General features: G+C 33.8%; 3 protein-coding genes across 5 annotated transcripts; 1 reads left to right on the top strand and 2 right to left on the bottom strand.

Annotated features, from left to right (window-relative positions):
• LOC109712058 (glycine-rich cell wall structural protein-like) lies at positions 110-1,557 on the bottom strand. The gene is made up of 4 exons (XM_020235486.1): positions 1,422-1,557; positions 1,132-1,179; positions 799-1,008; positions 110-702 (listed from the first exon to the last, which is right to left on the bottom strand). Exons 1-4 carry the CDS (start codon positions 1,522-1,524, stop codon positions 392-394), a joined length of 672 nt encoding a protein of 223 aa, XP_020091075.1. The 5' UTR covers positions 1,525-1,557; the 3' UTR covers positions 110-391.
• Positions 12,470-15,686, top strand: LOC109711387 (anthranilate O-methyltransferase 1-like). The gene is made up of 4 exons (XM_020234399.1): positions 12,470-12,584; positions 13,599-13,994; positions 14,700-14,969; positions 15,129-15,686. The coding sequence occupies exons 1-4, from the start codon at positions 12,510-12,512 to the stop codon at positions 15,489-15,491; spliced, it is 1,104 nt and encodes a 367-aa protein (XP_020089988.1). The 5' UTR covers positions 12,470-12,509; the 3' UTR covers positions 15,492-15,686.
• LOC109711386 (nuclear autoantigenic sperm protein) lies at positions 15,853-21,287 on the bottom strand. Of its 3 annotated transcripts, none has more exons than XM_020234396.1 (4): positions 21,149-21,287; positions 20,205-20,465; positions 19,470-19,638; positions 15,853-19,281 (listed from the first exon to the last, which is right to left on the bottom strand). In XM_020234396.1, the coding sequence occupies exons 2-4, from the start codon at positions 20,316-20,318 to the stop codon at positions 16,283-16,285; spliced, it is 3,282 nt and encodes a 1,093-aa protein (XP_020089985.1). In that variant the 5' UTR covers positions 20,319-20,465; positions 21,149-21,287; the 3' UTR covers positions 15,853-16,282. The 3 variants fall into 3 exon arrangements, with proteins under 3 accessions (XP_020089985.1, XP_020089986.1, XP_020089987.1); XM_020234397.1 differs by having other exon boundaries at positions 20,205-20,321; positions 21,149-21,251; XM_020234398.1 differs by having other exon boundaries at positions 20,205-20,318; positions 21,149-21,244.

Below are 21,303 nucleotides of genomic sequence, written 5' to 3'. Positions count from 1 at the left end.
TTCAAAAGCTTCATAGATAAACACACCTAAGTAATAATAATTGGTTAATTACTTCTAGATCTTATCACTATAAAAATGGATGCCTTAATTAATTATTGTAGCTTGCTAACAAAGTAAAATTAATTAACCAAGTAGACTGGTGGTACAGATAAAATGTGCTTATTGCGAGTACACAGCACACCAACTCAGTTTATTTACCGTTCTAATGACATTTGAGTTGGTTTTGACAAACTCATAATCCCATGTAGTTGGTTCATATTATTACACCTTATTTTCATAACCCACAATATTTAGTAGGAGCTGCACAAGACTAGCTACATGATCCACCTAGTTATGCAGCTCAGTTTGAAATTCAGCATCAGAGACCTGTCGCCCCACGACCGCAGCATTCTCAGTTGCCACCACTCCCACCGGAATAGCCACCGTCGTAATCATCGCCGCCACGGTCACCATCGTATCCTCTGTCGTAGCCACCACGTCCAGGATAGCCACCGTAGTATCCACGTTTGGGATATCGACCATAGTACCCTCCACCGGGATATCCACCGTAGTATCCTCCGCCGGGATATCCACCGTAGTATCCTCCGCCAGGATATCCACCACTGTAACCGCCTCCGGGATAGCCGCCTCCCGGGTAACCGCCGAAAGGACCACCAAAATACTTTTGGTCTCTGAGTCCTGCCTGCTTCACATTCTTCTCTCCTGCAACACGACGGGCCCAAAATGAACAACATAAGTTGAAGAATCTTGTTCAAACAAATGGAAATCGGAATGACTAACACTAAACGCCGTACTCACCGGGAGGCTTATGGTCTGCGGGGTCCTCTTGCTTCGCGTTCTTCTCTTCTGCATTCGCTCCTCCGGGAAAGCCGCCTCCAGGAAAGCCGCCTCCAGGAAAGCCGCCGCCAGGATAGCCGCCTCCAGGAAAGCCGCCGCCAGGAAAGCCTCCATAATAGCCATCAAACTTCTTTTGACCTTTGCTGTCGTCTTGCTTCGCATTCTTCTCTTCTGTAATTAGGACGGGCCCAAAATAAATAGCATAAGTTGAAGAATCTTGATCAAATTGATTTATAACAGGCTTTTTCTCAAATGAAAATCAGAATGACGTATAATACTAAACGCCGTACTCACCGGGAGGCTTCTGGTCTGCAGGGCCCTCCTGTTTCACGTTCTTCTCTTCTGTAATCGAGAGAGAGAGTAAAGCAACGTCAATATATAAGAGATTACTCATGCATGCGTGCATGTATATATATATTTTTGAAAGTACGAAAACATCGGTGCTTGTGAAAGCATAATATAGCTGGACTCCATTTCTGAAGCGCTTATCGACATCCATCGCCACAAAATGGATGATATAGATTGAAGAATGATAATAAATCATGCAGAATCACTAATCTAAACAGTTAGAGAGAGAGAGAGACCAGTATTTGCAACCAGCTCCCTAGCTGTTGCCACCTCTGAAGGGATGAGAAGAAGAGAAGCCACTAATACAACACCAAGCACAAGCAAAGCCTTAGAACCCATGTCTAATTATTAACTCACTCGCTAAATGCTATACAAGATATTTAACTTAGAAATATATATATACTACAAGTTTCTACGGTGTGAATGAGCCAATGCCTACACACTATCATATTTATAGGCTCCTCTTGCCATTCGAGAGAGCTCTTCACTATCTCTAACCAATTGCACGTACGTACGGTTTGGTGTTATTTATTAATTCAAATTTGAGCATACATTATATATTGGAGTAGTTGACAGGGCATATATGGATTTTACCTCTTTTCGCAAAGGATCGATGATGTATATATGATCAAGCTTCAATTCCCTTTTTTTGACTTTCCTTTTCGTGATAAATATAAGCAATCGATCCGTCTATGTGTTCCATAATTTTAAGGCCAAATCTTAGAGTTTATTAGTTAAACTTTTTAATTTGGTTCTTACATTTTGTGATTTGGATTATGTGGCTAAGGAACAATTGTACTAAGTACTTGTAATGATTATTTAGGTTGGTTTTTTCTAGTCATTAAAGAGTAAAGTAAGTTACTTTTGACGTGAAGTCGGCGTTGTAACCAACGAGTAGGGAAAGACAAACCAAATGAACTCGGCGTATGCATCACCGGCTTGGGAAAGTGAAATCAAATGAACTAGGCATCGCGAGATGTGTCGCCACCGACTCCTTGAAAAATGGATTGAAGTCGGCGACCATTGGCATTCCGCCACGGACTCCCGGAATTGTTGTGTAATAATGGACAGGTAGATCATTAATTAATTACATCCCCTTTAATCTAATCTCAATTGTAAATCCAAACTATTCAAGGAGTTGCATATGCTCAATTTCCTGAAATTACATTTATTTTACTTTTTAAGTTTTATTTTTTTTTTTTTTTTGAAAAAAAGGTCGCATGCTACCCGCTTAAGTTTTAAAATTTGTAAGGCGATATATAGTTGGTCTATAAATCTCAATATTTGCATGCCTCAAAATTTGCCATTTTGTGACGAGAAATTATGTGGACTTGATCCACGTTACGAGAGCCCTGAACCATGAACCAAATATTCTCTGTGTTTTAATTATAATTATTACTATTTTTACTTTCAATTTTCACTATCTAATAAGCTGCATGCAACTTTATCTTTATTAAAATAACTTGTTTTGTTTTTATTTTACCATTCTATATATATGATTATATGAATGATTTTTTTTTTTTTGAGGGAAAATGATTGTATTAATTTGTACTTATTATATTAATGATCTCCACCCCCTTCATTAGGTGGAGTACGTACAACAGTGTTATATATGTAATTGCAGGGGCGTTGGCATTCCAACAATCCAACAAATACAATTAATTAGGCAAATTATTGTCTTAATCCATACATTAACGCATCTTATTTGATAAGTTAATCCCTATAGTCCACTGAATTGAGGCATTTTGTTTGCTTTAATAAAATAGGATATATGGTTGGATTAAAAGAGGAGAGGGTTAACTTTCTCCTGAAATTAATATGACCCAACAATTAATCACATTATAAATTAATTAATTATGGCACGGTAACTACACAATACGCATTGACTAGCGTGAAACGTACTGACTTATTGGGCGATGTTTTTGAATTAACAAATAAATTTGACAGTGACAAATTAACAGACAAGCAAATTTAAATTTATTGAATTATTAGTTGGTATTCACTGACTGAATTTTATTATTTTTTGATAAATCTGATTTGTTTTTATCAAAATAACTCTGACAATGTTTATTTTTTTAGTTAATTATATAGGGGCTGAACAATTTGTAACTGAAGTCAAAAGTACGTGTTATATATGTTTGATATTTGAAAATTTAAACAATTTCTAACTGTCATAAGTATAAAATTGGCTAATTAATGAATAAAAGTTCTATAAGAGTTAATTACCGGATTAGTGGCTATTACGTGCCACTGTGGCCAATGGTATATGCTGTGTTACACAGAGCACGAATTAATAATCCACGTACTTTAAATTACCACGTCCAACGCTAACGGTTGCTTGCATGGTTGCACCTGTTTCCATGCACGTATAACAGGTTTTCAAATTGGGCTATAAAAAGGAGACACCCCGTGCATGCATGGCTAAAAGCTTTTGGACTCGGTGTACGTAAATAGTGGATGCAATGGCGCTCGACCAAGTTCAACAACAAAGACAATGATCGTACATACGTAACAGTATCTATGTCTTACATGCATTATATCTAGGGATGTAATGTGGGCCGTGCCGGGCTGGCCCGGCCTATACTTTCCGGGCCAATTCGATCCAGGGTCAGGCCGGCCCGGTTCGACCCTGTTATTAATCCGGGCCGGATCGCGCCGGCCCGTTTATACAGAGAAGGAGGCCCGGCCGGGTNGCCGGGCCGGGCCAGGCCGGGCCGGACCGGGCCGGGCTTAGTGCTAGCTACCAACCCAATTTTTTTTTAATATTTTCCCACAATTTTTTTTGAGAAATTATTTTTTTATAATTTATTTAAATTATAAATTTGACTTATAGCTTTTACTTTACACAGTTACACCAAACTTTTTGAAAACTCTTTTATTAAATATTTTTAATTTTTTTTATTATTTGAAGAGAAATTGATATTTTAAAAAAAAATAATTACAAAAAATATATAATGTTTGTATTAATCATATTACATAAAGTTTGTATTTTTTAAAAAAATATTTTTTTAAGAAAAAGAGTTTAAATTATAACTTTTTGACTTATAGCTTTTAATTTACACAATTATACCCGACATTTTTAAGACTCATTTAAAAATTTTATAAATTAAAAAAATTAAAACACAAACAATAAATTTAAATATTTAATATAAAATTAATATTAGTTTTTTTTCATAATTTTTTAGTATTTGAAGAGAAATTGATATTAAAAAATACAAAAAAATATATATATAAATATTTTTTAGTTTTTGATCAAAATGCCTCTCTAACAGTCAAATTTCTGAATATTAGAGAGGGCATTGTGATTATTTTGATAAAAAAAATATTTTTTAAAATTTTTAACTTTTTCTTTGAAAAAATAAAAAAAAATATTATTTCTTGAAAAAAACAGTACACCCAAGTACCCAACCCAACTTCTCCCCAGCCGTTGGGCCCACTATCCAACGGACAGTGGGACTTGACCACTCATGCATCATGCATGCCTAATGCAGAGGTTCGGCCCAGCACGGCCCAGGCCCGACACGGGCCGTGCCGTGCAGGGCCTACAGGCCGCAGAGGCTCGGCCCAGCACGGTGCGTAGAGACGGGCCGGGCTGGCCTAACACGGATGCTACAGTAGCCATGCTGAGCCATGGCCCGGCCCGCAGTCGGACCGGGCCGCGCGGCCCACGGGGCACCCGGCCCGTTTTACACCCGTAATTATATCCTTAATATTGCTTATTAAATTAGGTAGCCCAATTAGACTCCTGCTTACATCAAATCTACAACCAAAAAGAATTGTAATTTCGACAACTCCTCATTAAAAGTTGCTTAAAATTTGCTAGTCTTTCTTTAGATTTTAATCAATTGGCTTTTCCTAACTTCATCTGGTGGAGTTTGCTCTTTCCCTTTTATTTAACTACAAACATTGTTTCTTTTTCTGTGTTTTCAGAGCCTCTCAATATGAGCTTATAAGTATTTATCCTTTTAAAAAATTTAATGACCATGATCACATCAACGGTTTTCATTTGCGTGGTACAATTCAAATTAAATTAGTAAACGTGAAATAATTATTTTTTATATTATGCTATAGCGTAAATTTTAAAATTTAATATTAATATTTATTTTACTTTATTTCAGTTTAGAATTCTCTAACTGATTAGGTTTAATATAATTATTTTTATATATACTGTGTTAAAAAAATTATGTTTTTTTTTTTTTAATATGGAGTCAAAGGTACGCGCGCGGAATAGGTTGTAGTATCAAGCGACTCTATAAAGGTTTTATCATTTTTAGTTATTATTTACTAAAAAATTTGGTAAAAAATCATAAATCTTGTTATCATATCAAATATAGGATTATTTATCAAATAACATAATATTCTTAGCTTAAAGATTTTAACATGTTTTATTAAAAAGACAAAAAATACTCTTAATTTCTGACGGGGCATACATAAATCAAATGTAAGTAGTTTGCACATCAATTTTGTAGAATTTAGTGAAAGAAAGTAAAAAAAAGCATTTAGAAAGTTCGATACATAACAATAAAATCAAAATGTTTTAAATCTTACATATCAATTTTAGATGAGACATGGCTAAGATAATTATGCCATTCTATAAAAATCTTTCTATGATTCTTTTTACAGTTTATAAATTTTTTAAAATATTCATTGTATTTTGCAAAGTCCAAAAGTTTTTATAAAGTTTTTTTTCTAGAATCAAAAATAAAAAATTTGAGACAATTAGTATAAAATAATTTAGAAATTATTTGAATTTAATCACAAAATTGTATTGCTAAGATAATTATGACTTTTGTAATTTTTTTCTTTTCATATGACGGGTGAACAAATATTGACTATAAGAGGATATAATACTACGTACTAAGTGTCCGGAACATTGCTCTAAATAATATAACAATAAAATAATAAAATATTAAAGATAATTTTGTGTGGATGGTGGATAAAGTAATACTAATTATCTTACATAATCACACGTGAAATGAGATATCAATCTAGCAAAGAGAATACGTAATTTACAACTTAGAACTAATTACAGCTAATCAGAAAATTAATATTGGATAAAAAATTAATGATTAAATTGCAGATATAAAAATGATGGAGTTGGAAGGTCTTCCTCAGAACCACATGCATGCAATCATAATTAACCTGTTGGAGACTAGATGGATCGCTGGTCGTGCACTATCAACATAAATGTATAAAAATAAAGAAAATTAAATTGTAAAAAAAATAAAAGTAGGAAAAAGATCAAAATTTATGTGGTTGGCTATCGAAATGTTGACTAATTAACCATTAATCCTAAAAGTTCGAGTGGTTAGAATACATAATTAATTCCCTTAAAGCGTACAGATATAATGCTTAAGAGTCTCGATTGTGATTTAGCCCAATCAGCCTCACACCACATCGTAAATGACTCGACTTAATCCATCCTCATATCATTTCAAACGTGCCTCGGTCCAAACTGATCTTCTGCCACAGAACAAGATGCTGGTCCATTTAAGCCGACATCGATAATTGCTTACATCCACGTGCAAAGTGAAAAAAAAAAAAAAAATCTACTATATATATACGAGAAAACAAAGCGCAAGAATTCTGAACCAAAATGCAATATCATTACGGTAAAATCTACTATTTTCTTATTTCAACGAGAAGCTCAAACAAGATACCAAAAATAAAACTTTCTTAATAATAATAATTTTTGCTCAAATCTTTTAGAATTATTACTTCAAAAAATCTGAACCACTAAATCAACTGGTCTACCTACCTCAACCATTGCATGCGTACTATCTCTCTACTGCCGCACGGATATTATTATGACTTTTCGGTTAATTTGCGTGCCCAAATTACCGTACGTGCATATTAATAAGCCGGCTCAAAGTCAACCCACATTAATTAGACTCGCTCCAAAAAGCATAAAACCAACTATGCTTTTCATACATGCGATACCAATTTATCTTTTAATATATTTCCTCGTAGATTTATAGTTTATGCCATCTTTTATAAACTAGTTTCATGTATGGATTAATTAATTTGATTCATCCAAAGTTCATAAGAAGACATCAACTTGGCATAAACAATGATAACATTAGTAAGATGATAATATTTAATACCATATTGTATATGAACTTATATGCTCGAATATATTGAATAGAAAAAAGAGTAAAGAATTAAAAAATATAGAGTACATATGTATCATGTGTTATTTGCATATTTTATTGCTATTCCATCAAAGTCACATCACATGGGGGGTGGACGGAGTGTTCACACCTACGAGGAAAGAGTTAGAAAGAGATCTAGCGTGTTGGGTACACCGTAGAATCATTCAAAAAAAAAATTTTACTTGAAAAATAACTTTCTAATATTTAGTTACTCATAAAAAAATTTCACAAAAATAAATTTTAAATATTTTAAGAAAATTAAAAGTTTTCGTTTCCTTGCTGATAGCAAGCTGAAAACGAAAACCTCTGTATTAAAAATGTGGCTCAAGGGTCTTCTCTTGCATGCGATTCACAAGGTCCCCTCATCTCGTGGATTGCGTGAGAGAGAGTCCACGTGCCTCGTGGACCCCCTCTCTCTCCTTTTCATTTTACACGCGCGTACACACACATATATATATATATAATAAAAAAATATATAATATATTTTCTATCTATATCTTTTCTTTTCAACCAAATAATTATAATGAAAAATTATTTTTTTTATAAATAAAATACTAAAGCGGCGGTAAATTTTTTTTTTTGAATTTTTTTTTTGTGAATTTTGTTTTTTCACAATTTTACGCTGAAATCAAAAAGCTCCGAAATGCTTGGCAGATTAGAGGACGAAGACAGAGAGAGAGAAAGCAAAAATAATCGAAAAAGAAAACAACAAAAACCAAGGCGAGTTACGCTTAATATAAGAATACGCGTACTATTATTTAACAATCATATTATATCATATTTTATATATCATCAGTTAATTAATATTTTTTGGAGAAAAAATAAAATAATAATAAATATTTTTAAAAAAAATTAAGATCGGATGAATAATTTTCAGAAAACAATTGATTTATACGATTGCACTGTCATTAATAATGTGACTCTTGGATTCTTTTTTTTTTTTTTATTTTTTCCTTCGGCTAATAATAAATAGGGATCTAGACGAAAGCAAGTTACGTTAGTGGGAGTTACGTCATGGAGTTACGTAAGCGGAGGGTGTTTGTCTTTTTTTTTTTTTTGAAAAAAAAATATCTTAGCAAATAAACCAATATTCTTAAATTAAAAATTAAAACATATTTTAGTAAGAAACATAAAAATATATACTATATAATTTTTAATTTCCAAAAATTAAAACATATTTTATTAAGAAACATAAACATATATTTTTTTTAAATATAAAAATATTTGGATGGATAGAAATAAAGACCGAGTTAGAAAGACTTGCGAGGGAGGTTGCCTTATTAAGAAACATAAACATATATTTTTTTTAAATATAAAAATATTTGGATGGATAGAGACAAAGACCGAGTTAGAAAGACTTGCGAGGGAGGTTGCCGAGAGAGAGAGAGAGAGAGAAAGACCGAGTTAGAAAGACTTGCAAGGGAGGTTGCCGAGAGAGAGAGAGAGAGAGAGAGAGAGAGAGGGAGGGGGGGGAGGGAGAAGCTAGTTACGTAACTAGAAAAAGGACGGTACCTATTATTTAACAATCATATTATATTATTTTATATATTTCAGTCAACTAATATTTTTTTTTAAAAAAAATAAAATAATAAAAATTTTAAAATTATTATGATTTGATGGATGATTTTTACAAAAATAATTTGATTTATAGATGACACTGTACTAATAATTTAGGCTTAAATACTATTAGATTTTTGGCCCGTAGATTACGAAAATATACAATTAGAATGATATAGATCTCTAAGATTGAGTGTATTATTAGTTTAATAATATAATTTAACGAATAAAAATAATTAAAAAATTAAATCGAATGACGAAAAATTTGATAGTACCAAATATTTAGTGCTACAGTAATATCATAGCCGGACTACTGTATTAATAATGTGACTCTTGGATTCTTTTTTTTTTTTTTATTTTTTCCTTCGGCTAATAATAAATAGGGATCTAGACGAAAGCAAGTTACGTTAGTGGGAGTTACGTCATGGAGTTACGTAAGCGGAGGGTGTTTGTCTTTTTTTTTTTTTTGAAAAAAAAAAATGTTAGCAAATAAACCAATATTCTTAAATTAAAAATTAAAACATATTTTATTAAGAAACATAAAAATACTATATAATTTCTAATTGGAGCATACATAAATTAGATAAATATATATATATATATATATAGTTTGCACATCAAGTTCGAAGAATTTAATAAAATTAATTAAAAAAAACTAGTAAATGTTGATACTGAAAAATAAATCATAAGAAGATATTTTACAGAATGGGGCATAACTTTCTCAACCGTATTTTATTTGAAATTGATACGTAAAATTTAAAAGGTTTTAATTCATTTTATTTGCTGTATAGATTTAATGAAAATAATTTCCAAAAAAAGATATCAGTATAGTAAAAGTTGATTATAAAAAGTGATTTAGAAAAAAGGATTTAGTAAAAGTTGCTATAGAGTCAAATACTTTTAAAAATTTCTGTGCATTCTATAGAGATATCAAACACATAATATAATGATATCATGAATACCAAACAAGTAAATTTGTTTGAAATTTCCCCAAATACTGTTTTACTGAAATTAAATTTAGCTTGTTTCGTTTTAGATATATCCAAACTAATTTCAAAATATTACAATCCTGAAATGAAAAAAAAAAAATTACAATGCATATATACGTATAGAATTTCATTTATATTAAAATAAATATGTAAGCAAAGATCATAACTATTGGATACAAGAATGCAATAATAATCTTTGTTTGCAAAATGATCATCCATAAATTTACATGAGGAGGGAGAGAGTCCGTACGTAGTTATCATGCATGAAAGGGGGGCATGATGTGCACCGTTGAATATCGCAAAGATTCATTCTAAACCACTGAATGTGGTGGGTATTTTTGGAATTGAAAACGACCGCAAACGCGTTGATATGATTATACAGAGTCAGAACTGTATTGCAAATATTTATATGCAGATTTAAATTTAATATTTATTTTGATACATGTAAATTTAACTTCTGCAATTAGAATTGTAGTAGAAGGTCCAATTGCAACGGTTGAAATTGTACCTAAATTGATCGCAGTTTCAATTGCAGTACTTGAAAAGAGTAATTTTAAATAAAGATAAGCTAATCTTACTAATAACCTTTTAAATTGATTTTTTTTTCCTTTCCTACACAAGGTAATCGTATATCCCATATATTAAATGATATAAATTCGTAAATATGACACCAAAAAAAATTAATAGTTGTAGCGCTTTTCCAACCAAATAAAAAATATATAATTATAATTACTATATTTTTAATTTTATATATCTTTAATTAAATTGTATTTATAATTATGTTGAACCAAACAGTCCAAAATGTGCATCAGTTTTTAGCTAAGGGGATGTTTGGAACGGTGTAAAAAAACATGAAAAACCATTTTTCAGTTGAAATTTTTTTTCAATCTGTTTGGTTCGGTGTAAAATTTTTTTTCATATAAAATATTTTTACAGATATTGGGAAAAAGAGGACTTTTCATTTTTCATCCAAAATGAGCGGAAAATGAAAAGTGTTGCTGCAAAAAACAGGTGGTGCATGGTCACCTAGGCGACTTTTCATTAATTTTTCACTATGTGTAGAATTAAAGTTTTCTAATCACTCACTTAAAAACTCAATCAAATTTAATAGTTTTAATAGCTATATATTCTATAATTTAATTATAATCAAACTAAAAATTGAATCGAGAAAGAAAAAAATATTATATGCATTTGGTGAACACACCATACACCACAACTTTTATTAAAAAACTAATTTTCGATATAAAAACTTAATAAAATATATTTGATCTATAAAGTATAATAACTTAAATATGTTTACTGGATTAACTTTTAAAATCTCTATTGAACGTTTTAAAATGTGGCAATAGAACGCTTAATAAAGTGCTCTCTTGACTTCAAGAGAGGAGAAATTTTTATTTGCACTTGATATATACTAATATTTTATACACTACAAAAATATATTAGATAATTGATCAAATATTTAATAATATATAAATTATTTAAATAATTTATTATATTATAGAAATTTATATTTGATGTATTTTTTATAGCCGGTTTATATGCAATGGGTGCATCCAAAATATCTATGACCTATATGGCAAGCTCTCATTGGTTGTTAATATAAGTGGAGACGTTTAGTACCGTAAAATATAAAATAAAATAAAATAAAATATATATAATATAAAATATTTAAATAATTTATTATATTATAGAAATTTATGTTTGATGCATTTCTTATAGCCGGTTTAGAATGTGCTGGGTGCATCCAAAAGAAGTATGAGCTATATTGCAAGCTCTCATTAATTAGTTGTTGCAAGCTATTTTTTTTTTATTTAGTTTGGACAATTAAAATATAATAAAAATTGATTAATTAAGTATTAATATTATTTTTACTGTATAATTTTATTATTGTATTACTATAATTTATGTATAAAAAAATAATTTAGTTATTTTAAATTAAATTTTAATTATATAAAAATATAATTATATTATTTTTATTTATTAAACTATTTATTATGTATATATAAATTATAATTTTATATCATACACTTTCTATCAAACAAACAGCAGAATTAATGAAACTTCACTTTCATAACTACGAAACAAACAGCGGGAAAAAAATAGTTTTCAACGAACTCCACTTCAACCCAAAACCCAGATATATATGGTTTATTTACATATATATTTTTTTCAACCAAACAACCGCGATGAAAAATTATTATTTCTTTTCCTATAAATCAAACACTAAAGACGTAAAATTTATTTTCCTCCAAAATTTCTTTTTCCACCGAGAATATTTTTAACAGTTTTACGCACGTGAAACCAAATACTTCCTAACTGATTTGATTTTGAACTTCCAACAAGTCGCATGTGAAACCAAATACTTCCTAACTGATTTGATTTTGAACTTCCAACAAGTGAGTGAGAAGTGTAGGGGAATGGCAACCACATAGATCTAAATGGTACTACGCACAGTGGGACCCGTACTAGCTAAACAAACTTTAATTATTAGTATATCCAACACCTAATTAAGTTGCTTCCATTTATTTTATTGTATTTTATTTTTTTCTCAATGGGATTGGAGCCTATAAATAGAGGACACTAACCTTAAGAGCTCCTCACATATCTATTGCAGCTACGTACGATGAGGGTGGAGGAAGCACTTTGCATGGTTGGTGGCGCAGGAGAGACCAGCTATGCCACCAATTCCAGGCTTCAAGTTAAGATAATTCCTTTTGTTTTTTTTAATGATATATATATATGTATATATGTATATATATATATGTATATATGTATATATATATATGTATATATATATATGCTTCTGCTTCTGCTTCTGCTGCTTTTAATTATGGTTATTTAGAATTGCATACATTTTGAAAATTCTGCCGTAGCGAAATGCAGGCAAATGAGTTTGCGTTCTGAAATTTTTTTTTTTTCTAATTTGGAGCTTCTCCTAATGCCATTTTCCAAATATCATGTTATTAAGCAGCATTATATATTATTCGGACATATATATATAGAGAGAGAGAGAAAGAGAGAGAGAGAGAGAGAGTTGAGTTAGAATTAATACTATTGGTAGCAAGTAGATTTCATTACTATCAATTTATTTTTGATGATAGAGCTTCCGAATCCATGGTCGGTACCGTTGAATATGATCTGAAACTACTAAAAGTATCTATATATTAAATTTCATATTTTTTTTCAATATTATTTTTTATACATCAAATAAATATAAAAATGAATGGCTAAAAATAAATATCCTTCAAAAAGTGATGCTATAATTCTTATAACCTAGATCAAGAGTGTAGATCTTGTTTAAATAGTTTTAAAAAAATTCTAATTTGAATTCTTTTGTATTATTAAACGAGCAAACGTCTGATATCGATTGATCATTAAAATAATAAAATTTGCAATCTTTGATCATTAGGTCAATGAGAATTTAATTTCTATATACTTTAAGTGGTATAGACCATATTCAACAGTGTCGATTATCGATTTGGAAGCTCTATCATCGAAAATAAAATCTGTTTATTTGCTGCAAATAGTATTTTATCCTAACTCTCTATATATACACACACATGTGCCCCAATAACAACGCCATGTAAAAAATTATATAAAGAGCCTTTCCACGGTAAGGCGTTCTAATCTGCTGTTCATCACATTTAAATGCGTACACCGATCGTTCGATTGATCGATGATCTCTTTTGCTTGGTAAATTGATGAATCTTAGGAGAAGGCTATACTGGAGACCAAGACCATCATAGAGGAGGCAATTGGAGCGATTTACATAACCCTCCTTCCGGAGAGGATGGTCGCGGCGGACTTGGGCTGCTCGTCAGGGCCGAACACGCTTCTGGTGGCGTCGGAAGTGATCCAAGTGGTGGCCGAGCAGTGCAGGAGGACGGGCCGTCGCCCGCCCGACCTGCAGTTCTTCTTGAACGACCTGCCCGCGAACGATTTTAACAATATTTTTCGATCTCTGGAGCGGTTTGAAAAGAAAGTGGACGAGAAGAAATTCCTTCCATACTACATTGTAGGACTGCCGGGCTCCTTCTACGGGAGACTTTTTCCGCCTCAAACCGTCCACTTCTTTCACTCTTCCTATTGCCTCATGTGGCTCCCACAGGTACATATTTATGTATACCAAGAGGATTCATAATAAATTAACTTACTTACAAAATTAAGAAAATCACAAAAAATTAATTAGACACGTTTTGCATGCACGTAAGGGTAGCTGTTAAAAAGAAAAAAATATGTGACGAGGTTTCCGATTCGAAATTGTGTGTTTATTATCCTTAATTATATGTATGTATATATGCTAATAATTTATTAATTTTGAGACTGCATGCAGCATAACTGTTATTAAAGCATAAAATTTGTTAAATATAAATATTAAAAACAATATTTTCTTGTAACTTAATTTTTATGGAGAAAATGATTGTTTCATATAATTTAATATAATATCAAAGTAAAAAAAATTGAATTTGAGTCCTATTTGAGGGGAAGTGATATTAAAAATACCACTCTCTGGTAAATTGCTGTAAAATTTTTAAGACTAATAACTATATATATATGAGGTCCAACTAACACATAAAAAGGGAATTTCTCCTTAAAAACAGTCATATATACATGTATAAAAAGAATAAGGCATACATACATGAGTATGTATGCAAGCAAATATATGTTCATATATTGTTTGTAAAGAGAAATTTTCTTTGATTTCCAGTACTATTTTCCTGAAACCCGAATTCTTCGTTATTAAATCTATCGAGCTTTTACATCTCATAGACTCTTGAAAAAGAACATATTTGGGCAATTTTCGTTTATTTAGATTCCTGAAGGGCTTGAGAGCAAAACAGGCGCTCTATTAGACGAAGGAAACATTTATATTGGAGAGACAAGTCCCCCTTGGGTGGTGAATTTATATAAAGAAGAATTCAAAGATAGCTTCTCAAATTTTCTCAAGTTTCGCCACGAAGAACTTCTTCCCGGAGGACAAATGGTGTTAACATTTCTGGGGAGTGAGAAGAACATGTCACTAGGAGATTTAAGATATCTTTGGGGATTACTACAAGAAGCACTTCATGACATGGTCTTAGAGGTAAAATATATATATATATATTTTTTTGTGATATGCTAATTTTAATTTATTCCTCTTTTTTTGCCACCAAAATCTTGGAGCCTATTTGGCCTAACTTGATATGTATATCCTAGAGAAATTGTGCAAATTTTGTAACTATAGTAAATTTTGGATATTTAGGGACTTGTGGAGAGGGAAAAACTGTGCTCCTTCAAAATACCAATGTATGCACCTACCATGGAGGAGGTTAAGGATGTGATTCAAAAGGGAGGGCTCTTCGACATCGGTCGAGCGCATTTTTTTGAGTCAAGTTGGGACCCGTTTGACGATTCGAGCGACGATTTCGTGCTCGACAATCTCGGGAGCAGTGCAAATGTGGCCAAGTGCATAAGAGCAGTGGTAGAACCCATAATTTGCAGACATTTTGGAGAGGGCATAATTGATGAGCTGTTCTCAAGGTATGCAAAAAATGTTGCAAGGCACCTCTTGAAGGGAAAAGCAAAGCATCTTGCGTTAGTCTTTGCCTTGAAGAGGAGAGGGTGATGATCAAGCAATAGTCGTAGATGAATCTTTATAATGGAATCTATGTATTTTCGTCAACACCATATAGTATATACATATGCGTGTGTGCGCCCTACATATATGCGCGTGTTGTGTTTGTGTTATTTCGATGTAATAATAGCAAAAAACAACTTATGACTTTGAAATAATAAGTATATATATATTACACTTACTCAAGTTTACCTTGTGAGTGTTACCAAATTTACCACATCTCTTTGTCAATGACAGTTCGTACCCTGCTATTTTCAACATCCAAAAGCGGAGGGGAAAAAAAAAATACCAATAATAATGGGAGTCTACAAGTATACTGCACCATAATGTTTATCATCATACGTTATGTATGTACTGATAATAGTATACTGTACCATCGATGATTATCAAACGTGAAATACTTACAGAATGCATCAACTATAGCTCTGAATTTGGTTTTAAGTATACAGGACAAGGATGGATATACTTTCGAAATAAAAAACAACAAACTCGAGGGTGATAAGGGTGATCACTGTTCCCACATTTCTTTTAAAAAAATTCTTGATCAAATTTTCATACACAAACTGCCATAATCATAATAGCTATCAAGTACGTATGATGCTTGCAGGTATTTCATACAACGAATTGACGGAGTACTTATTTTATAACCAACGAAGATAAGCTTCTTCTGTTTACTCCTTTTTGGGTTACGGTTTCTCAGACCAGCATCCCGCCAATATAAATGAGGATCATAAAATCAGCATGCAGCGTATTTCGGCCTCAGATTGGATTGGTCCAAGATATTAACCTAAGGAAGCAAGCTTCTTCTCGAGCCGCTTGGCTGCACGAAGAGCTTCCAAAGCCTCTGCTTGCTTACCAGCCCTTTTCAAGTTTAGGGCTCGGAGCTTCTCAGCTTTAATCTGTTCTTCGAGATTAGTTCTCTCGACATTAGGATTACCAAGATTAATTCTCTCCACATTAGAGTTTCCACTCTTTGCAACACTCTGCTTAGCTTCTGCTTTCTCAGAAGGCTTAGCAACAATATCAGAATCTTGCCAACCAATAGATTTTAACGCAGATAAGAGTTGAGGATCGAGCAGATCCTCCACAGCTGCATCATCGACCACCTCTGATTTGCTTGAACTTTGGGCTTCGGATTCTTCTAATTGGCTCTCTAATGCTTTGGCTAGTTCAAACTCGGCTTCTGCTTCTGCCACTTTTCCTTCTCTTCGCAGCTTCAGGGCATTACGCTTGTGAGAGAGGGACTCCTGTTGGATCTTGAAACGATCGCGGGAAGAAATTGGCTTGTGAGATTGTTTGGGCTCAACATCTTGCTTTATTGACGAAGGGCTGCCGACAGAAGCAGAAGGTGGGGCTTCTTTATTACCCACACTGGCTTCTTGCCCGTCCTCCAAGCTCTTCTCTAAGAGCTTTGCCTGCCTGAGTGCTTCTCGCGCTTCCGCCAACTTCCCTTCTCTTTTTAGAGCAACAGCCCTTCTTTTGTGAGATAGTATTTGTTCCTTGAGGGTCTCATTGCCATGTGTCACCTTTTCTTCTACTTCTGCTGCTACCTTATCCCTTATACCAGCAACAATAGCTTCTTTTTGCTGCAGCAGCTGGGACTCTGGAGCTGTCTGAAGCAGCACTTCGTTGTCACCACCTATTCTCTCTTCTTTAGTAGACTTGATTCTTTGATGTGTTTCTTTATGTACAGTTTCCTCAGTAGATGATTGTACAGTCTTTCCGCTGCTCAAAGCCAAAACATCTAACAAGTTTGAAGATTGGCCTGATTGAATTGATGGGATTAAATGTTCTCGAGAACTTTCTTCAGCAAGAAGAACCGACTTTCCAGAAATATGCGATTCAACTTCTCCTTGATTAGCAGCTTCTTGATTATTATGTTTCTTTTGGGGAGCCAAAAGCCCAGAACTATGTAGTTCCTCCTCCCCAGAGTTGGTATTGCTAGAAACTTCCATCTCTGCCATTTGTTTTTCCAATACCTTCGCCTTTTCAAGCTCTGCTTCGGCCTCTTCAGTTCTCCCTTCACGTCTCAATGCAAGGGCTTTTCTTTTCAAGGCCAGCAATTCCTTCTGAATTTCGCCTTTGCTTTTTGTCGCCTTCCAAGAAATTACAGGAGGGGAATTCTGTAAAGGATTATTCCTCAGGGGTTCACCATTTTCATCATCATCTTCATTCCAACCCAAATTTTTCAATACTGATAGTAAGGCTGGGTCTTTCATGTCCTGATCTGTTACCTGGGCCTCTACTCCTTCCTCTGCAAAATCTACTTGCGCAGGAATTGCCTCTAAATTCTTCTTGTCTGATTTAGTTACTGGTATTTTAGATGCATTTTCCATCTCTTCCAATTGTTGCTCGAGAATTTTCCCTTTCTTCAGCTCTTCCTCTGCCTCACTCAACTTCCCTTCCCTTCTCAACGCAAGTGCCTTCTTCTTAATAGCTAAAAGCTCCTTCTGAATAGCCATCTTACTTTTTGGTGCCGGCTTAACATACAAATCCACTGATTCAGCAACGACCTTCGAGGTTTCAGAAACTTGAGAAAGAGAGAATTTCTGTTTAGATTCTGTCCCTAAATTCCTTGGATCAGATTTTGTAGCTTCTAAATCTCTTTCGAGTTCTTTGGCTTCCTTAAGCAGTGATTTTGCCTCAACAACATTGCCTGCTCGCTTCTGGAGAAGTGCTTCTCTCTTGAGGGTAAGCACTTTTTCCTGCAAGGATCCCTGATCTGCTTGTTCATCACGATCATCTTCAGCCCAACCAACTGACTGTAAAGCAGCGGCCAAATCCGGGTCATTCATGTCATCCTCCGTCACCTCAAAGTTGCCATCTACGGCAAAATCATCCGAGGCACCTAAAATGTCTTCAAAATTGACAGCTGGGATTTTCGCATCATCCATTAAGAGTCCATCCTGAGGGTCATCATCCATTCCACGAATCAGGACTGACAACTCATCATCTGACTCTTCAGCTTCTCCCAAAAGCTCTTGCTCTTCTAGCTGCTTTTCCAATATTTTAGCTCTCTTCAGTTCTTCCTTCGCTTCAGCAAGTTTCCCTTCTCGCTTCAGCGTGAGAGCCTTTCTCTTAAGAGCGGTAACCTCAGATTTGTCTATAGCAGTTGTTTTCCTACCATTGGAGGGCTTTGGCATAATTTCTCCAATAAGGTTTGACAGCTCGCCCTCCAAACTTAGCTTTTCTGGCTTTTTATCAGCAACATGAATGTCTTCATCTGACCAGCCTAATTCTCTAAGTTCAGATGCTAGATCAACCTTCTCCTCTTTACCTTTTTTGGCGACCAAGTTCTTTTGACTGCTTGGTTCTTTGCTCTCATCTCTGTTCTGTGTATTATCCGCTACATGTGAAACAGAAGCCTTTGAAGAAGCCATCTTGCTCCTCTTTCTTCTGGCGATTTCCAATGCTCCAGCTTGCCTCTCAAGCTCCTTGCTGCGCTTAAACGCTTTAAGTGCTTCCTCAGATTTCCCTTCTGCCTTTAGGGCTTTATATTTGTTCTTCTCCTCTACAGATTGTTGGCGAAGCTCCTCCGGGGTAGTGGAGTCCAAAGCAACGTGCTTTTCAACAGAAACGCTTCTAATGATATCTCCATCATCCTCTAAAATAGCCGAGACGTCCTTCAAATTTGAACGAGAAGTACTAGTTTCATACCTATGAAGGTTAGAAATACTAGCACCATGTGACCCTTTTCCAGATTTTACAGGCTGCTTCCCATCAGCACCAAGAATCTCACTTATAACATCTTCTTCCTGTTTTGAGACTTCTCTTGGTCTACCTGTTACAAGAATAATGAGAATGTAAACATTTCTTGATCTAGATTAAATGGATGACATTGTTCTATGATGTGAACTGTTCAACAACCCAATAAGTAGGATTAGGATACATTATTGAATAACTTCAAAATCACTTGACTAAGAAAATTAAGCGCTGCATATTTTAAAAATAAGAAAATGAAGTGCTGACCTTTTGTAGAACCACCTTTGTGTCCATGACGCAATTGGAACCGTGCTGCTTCCTCAATCTTTTTACAAGGTTCACAGATTCGAACAGGTGAGTCACCTTGTCCACGTAAAACCATCCTCTGCTGGGTGCAAGTATTGCAAAACAAGCCTCCACATCGACGACAGTGATGCTATAACCAAAAAAAGAGCAAACAAAGTCATTGCCAGGAAAGAATGCAATTGTATAATTGTAAGTTTAATAGTGGAACTGCACGCCACAATACATACTTAGAAATGTTTTGACAGATTTATCAACATTAATAAACAGCTTTTGGATTATCCAATAGAAAAGAACATCAGAGGAGATGATAGAAGCACATGGGTGAAGTTTTAATCTTCATTCACCAATTTACTGTGATCCAATCTTATACGGCAATAAGCGAGAAAATATCACATAATATCACTAGCAAGTAAAAAATGAGATCACGCTCACCTTACGTCTACTAAAGCATTAGTTGCTAAAGCAAGTAAAATAAAGCATCGCCACAATAACTAACAATGTAACTAGCAACAAAACAAAAATGGAAATCTTTATTATAGGAAGATAGCATGGGAAATAGCAAACAAGATATCATGGAATCCAACCATATTTATTGAAATATCTGTTTAAGGAACTATTCGCAATAGAGGAGGAAACTAGAATGGACAAAACCAAAACACAAAAATGATAAAAAAATGATATGAGCAGCATGCTTACCTTCCTATTGATAAAGGTAAATTGAGAAGAACAGCCCTGGCAGTGGGATGCATCAACCACCCAACTACCACCTCTCATAGATGGTTTTTCCGGCAACCCAATTTTCTCCAACATCTTCTGGGCTCAACAAAGAAAATCACCAGAAAAAGAAAGAAACTTGAAAAAAGTGACTCTTTAGCACTTTAGTTGCAGATTAGATTTTCTTCTCACTGCTTGTGAGTTGATTCTTTGTGCTCTAGTGTCAAAGCATAAAACAAAGTCCTGGAGAAAAAAAAAAAAAAAAAAAAAAAAACTAACCAACCAATTAGCTGGCATTATATGAGTCGAAAATTTTCATAAATTCAAGACATCAGTACTAAATTATAATATTTACATTATGGAAAGTGCATCAAAATACCGTAATGAAGTGAGCAACTGACCTCAAAAATAAATTACTTCTTTTTTCTTTTCTTTTTTTTCAGTTTTCAGCTTTTTTAATTTCCAATCAAAACAATAGTCCCATTCATGTACTGCAAAAGCTGCTCTCCTCTACGTATAAGATCAAATCTTAGCCCTAATGAATCTTCAAGCAAGCTATGCACATCCATAGCACAGTCTTAGAGGGCCAGATATAAATTAGCGATCAAATCATCAGTAGGAATAGCATTTGAACATATTCAAGTTCATGAAACCGCAGTACACCTTGATTTTAGCAGTAAAATCTCTAATCTTTCAACATAAACTGCTACGTAAAGCTTACGATTTGGATCAGAGAACAAGAAAACCAAATCGATCAGCTACAACTTCAAAGCACAGATCGGGAGAATAGAAACCCCAAACAAATCAGCTATAATTCCAAAAAGCGGATAAGGTAGAGAGATCAAACGAAGGGAATCGAAGGAACAGGGGAACGCAATCGAATCTAAAAATTAGGGTTGACGATGGAAGCGAGATTGGTTTATTACCTTTTGAAGGAGAAGAGGAGAGAGGAGAAAGATCGATCGCGGGGGCGCGTCTTCGTCCTCCTCCGCTGCGGCACGCGGTGTTCCCTTCCCTGTGAGAGATTGGAACACCGAAAAGACGGCTTTTCATATTGCTGACGACATCTAGCGAACCGGGT

This window comes from Ananas comosus, linkage group 6 (genome assembly GCF_001540865.1).
Source record: "Ananas comosus cultivar F153 linkage group 6, ASM154086v1, whole genome shotgun sequence".
Lineage (NCBI taxonomy): Eukaryota > Viridiplantae > Streptophyta > Magnoliopsida > Poales > Bromeliaceae > Ananas > Ananas comosus.
This window is presented reverse-complemented; position numbering and strand designations above follow the sequence as displayed.

What these genes read in the sequence shown, in the direction of transcription:
- LOC109711386 (XM_020234396.1), bottom strand. Translation starts at nt 20,318, where the DNA reads ATGTTGGAGAAAATTGGGTTGCCGGAAAAACCATCTATGAGAGGTGGT. An exon ending in TTACCTTTATCAATAGGAAG is followed by an intron (nt 19,639 to 20,204) that starts GTAAGCATGCTG and finishes TTTTGGTTATAG; the next exon opens with CATCACTGTCGTCGATGTGG. An exon ending in CAAAGGTGGTTCTACAAAAG is followed by an intron (nt 19,282 to 19,469) that starts GTCAGCACTTCA and finishes TTCTTGTAACAG; the next exon opens with GTAGACCAAGAGAAGTCTCA.
- LOC109711387 (XM_020234399.1), top strand. Translation starts at nt 12,510, where the DNA reads ATGAGGGTGGAGGAAGCACTTTGCATGGTTGGTGGCGCAGGAGAGACC. An exon ending in CCACCAATTCCAGGCTTCAA is followed by an intron (nt 12,585 to 13,598) that starts GTTAAGATAATT and finishes GATGAATCTTAG; the next exon opens with GAGAAGGCTATACTGGAGAC. An exon ending in TTCATGACATGGTCTTAGAG is followed by an intron (nt 14,970 to 15,128) that starts GTAAAATATATA and finishes TTGGATATTTAG; the next exon opens with GGACTTGTGGAGAGGGAAAA.
- LOC109712058 (XM_020235486.1), bottom strand. Translation starts at nt 1,524, where the DNA reads ATGGGTTCTAAGGCTTTGCTTGTGCTTGGTGTTGTATTAGTGGCTTCT. An exon ending in GGAGCTGGTTGCAAATACTG is followed by an intron (nt 1,180 to 1,421) that starts GTCTCTCTCTCT and finishes TCTCGATTACAG; the next exon opens with AAGAGAAGAACGTGAAACAG. An exon ending in TGCAGACCAGAAGCCTCCCG is followed by an intron (nt 1,009 to 1,131) that starts GTGAGTACGGCG and finishes TCCTAATTACAG; the next exon opens with AAGAGAAGAATGCGAAGCAA.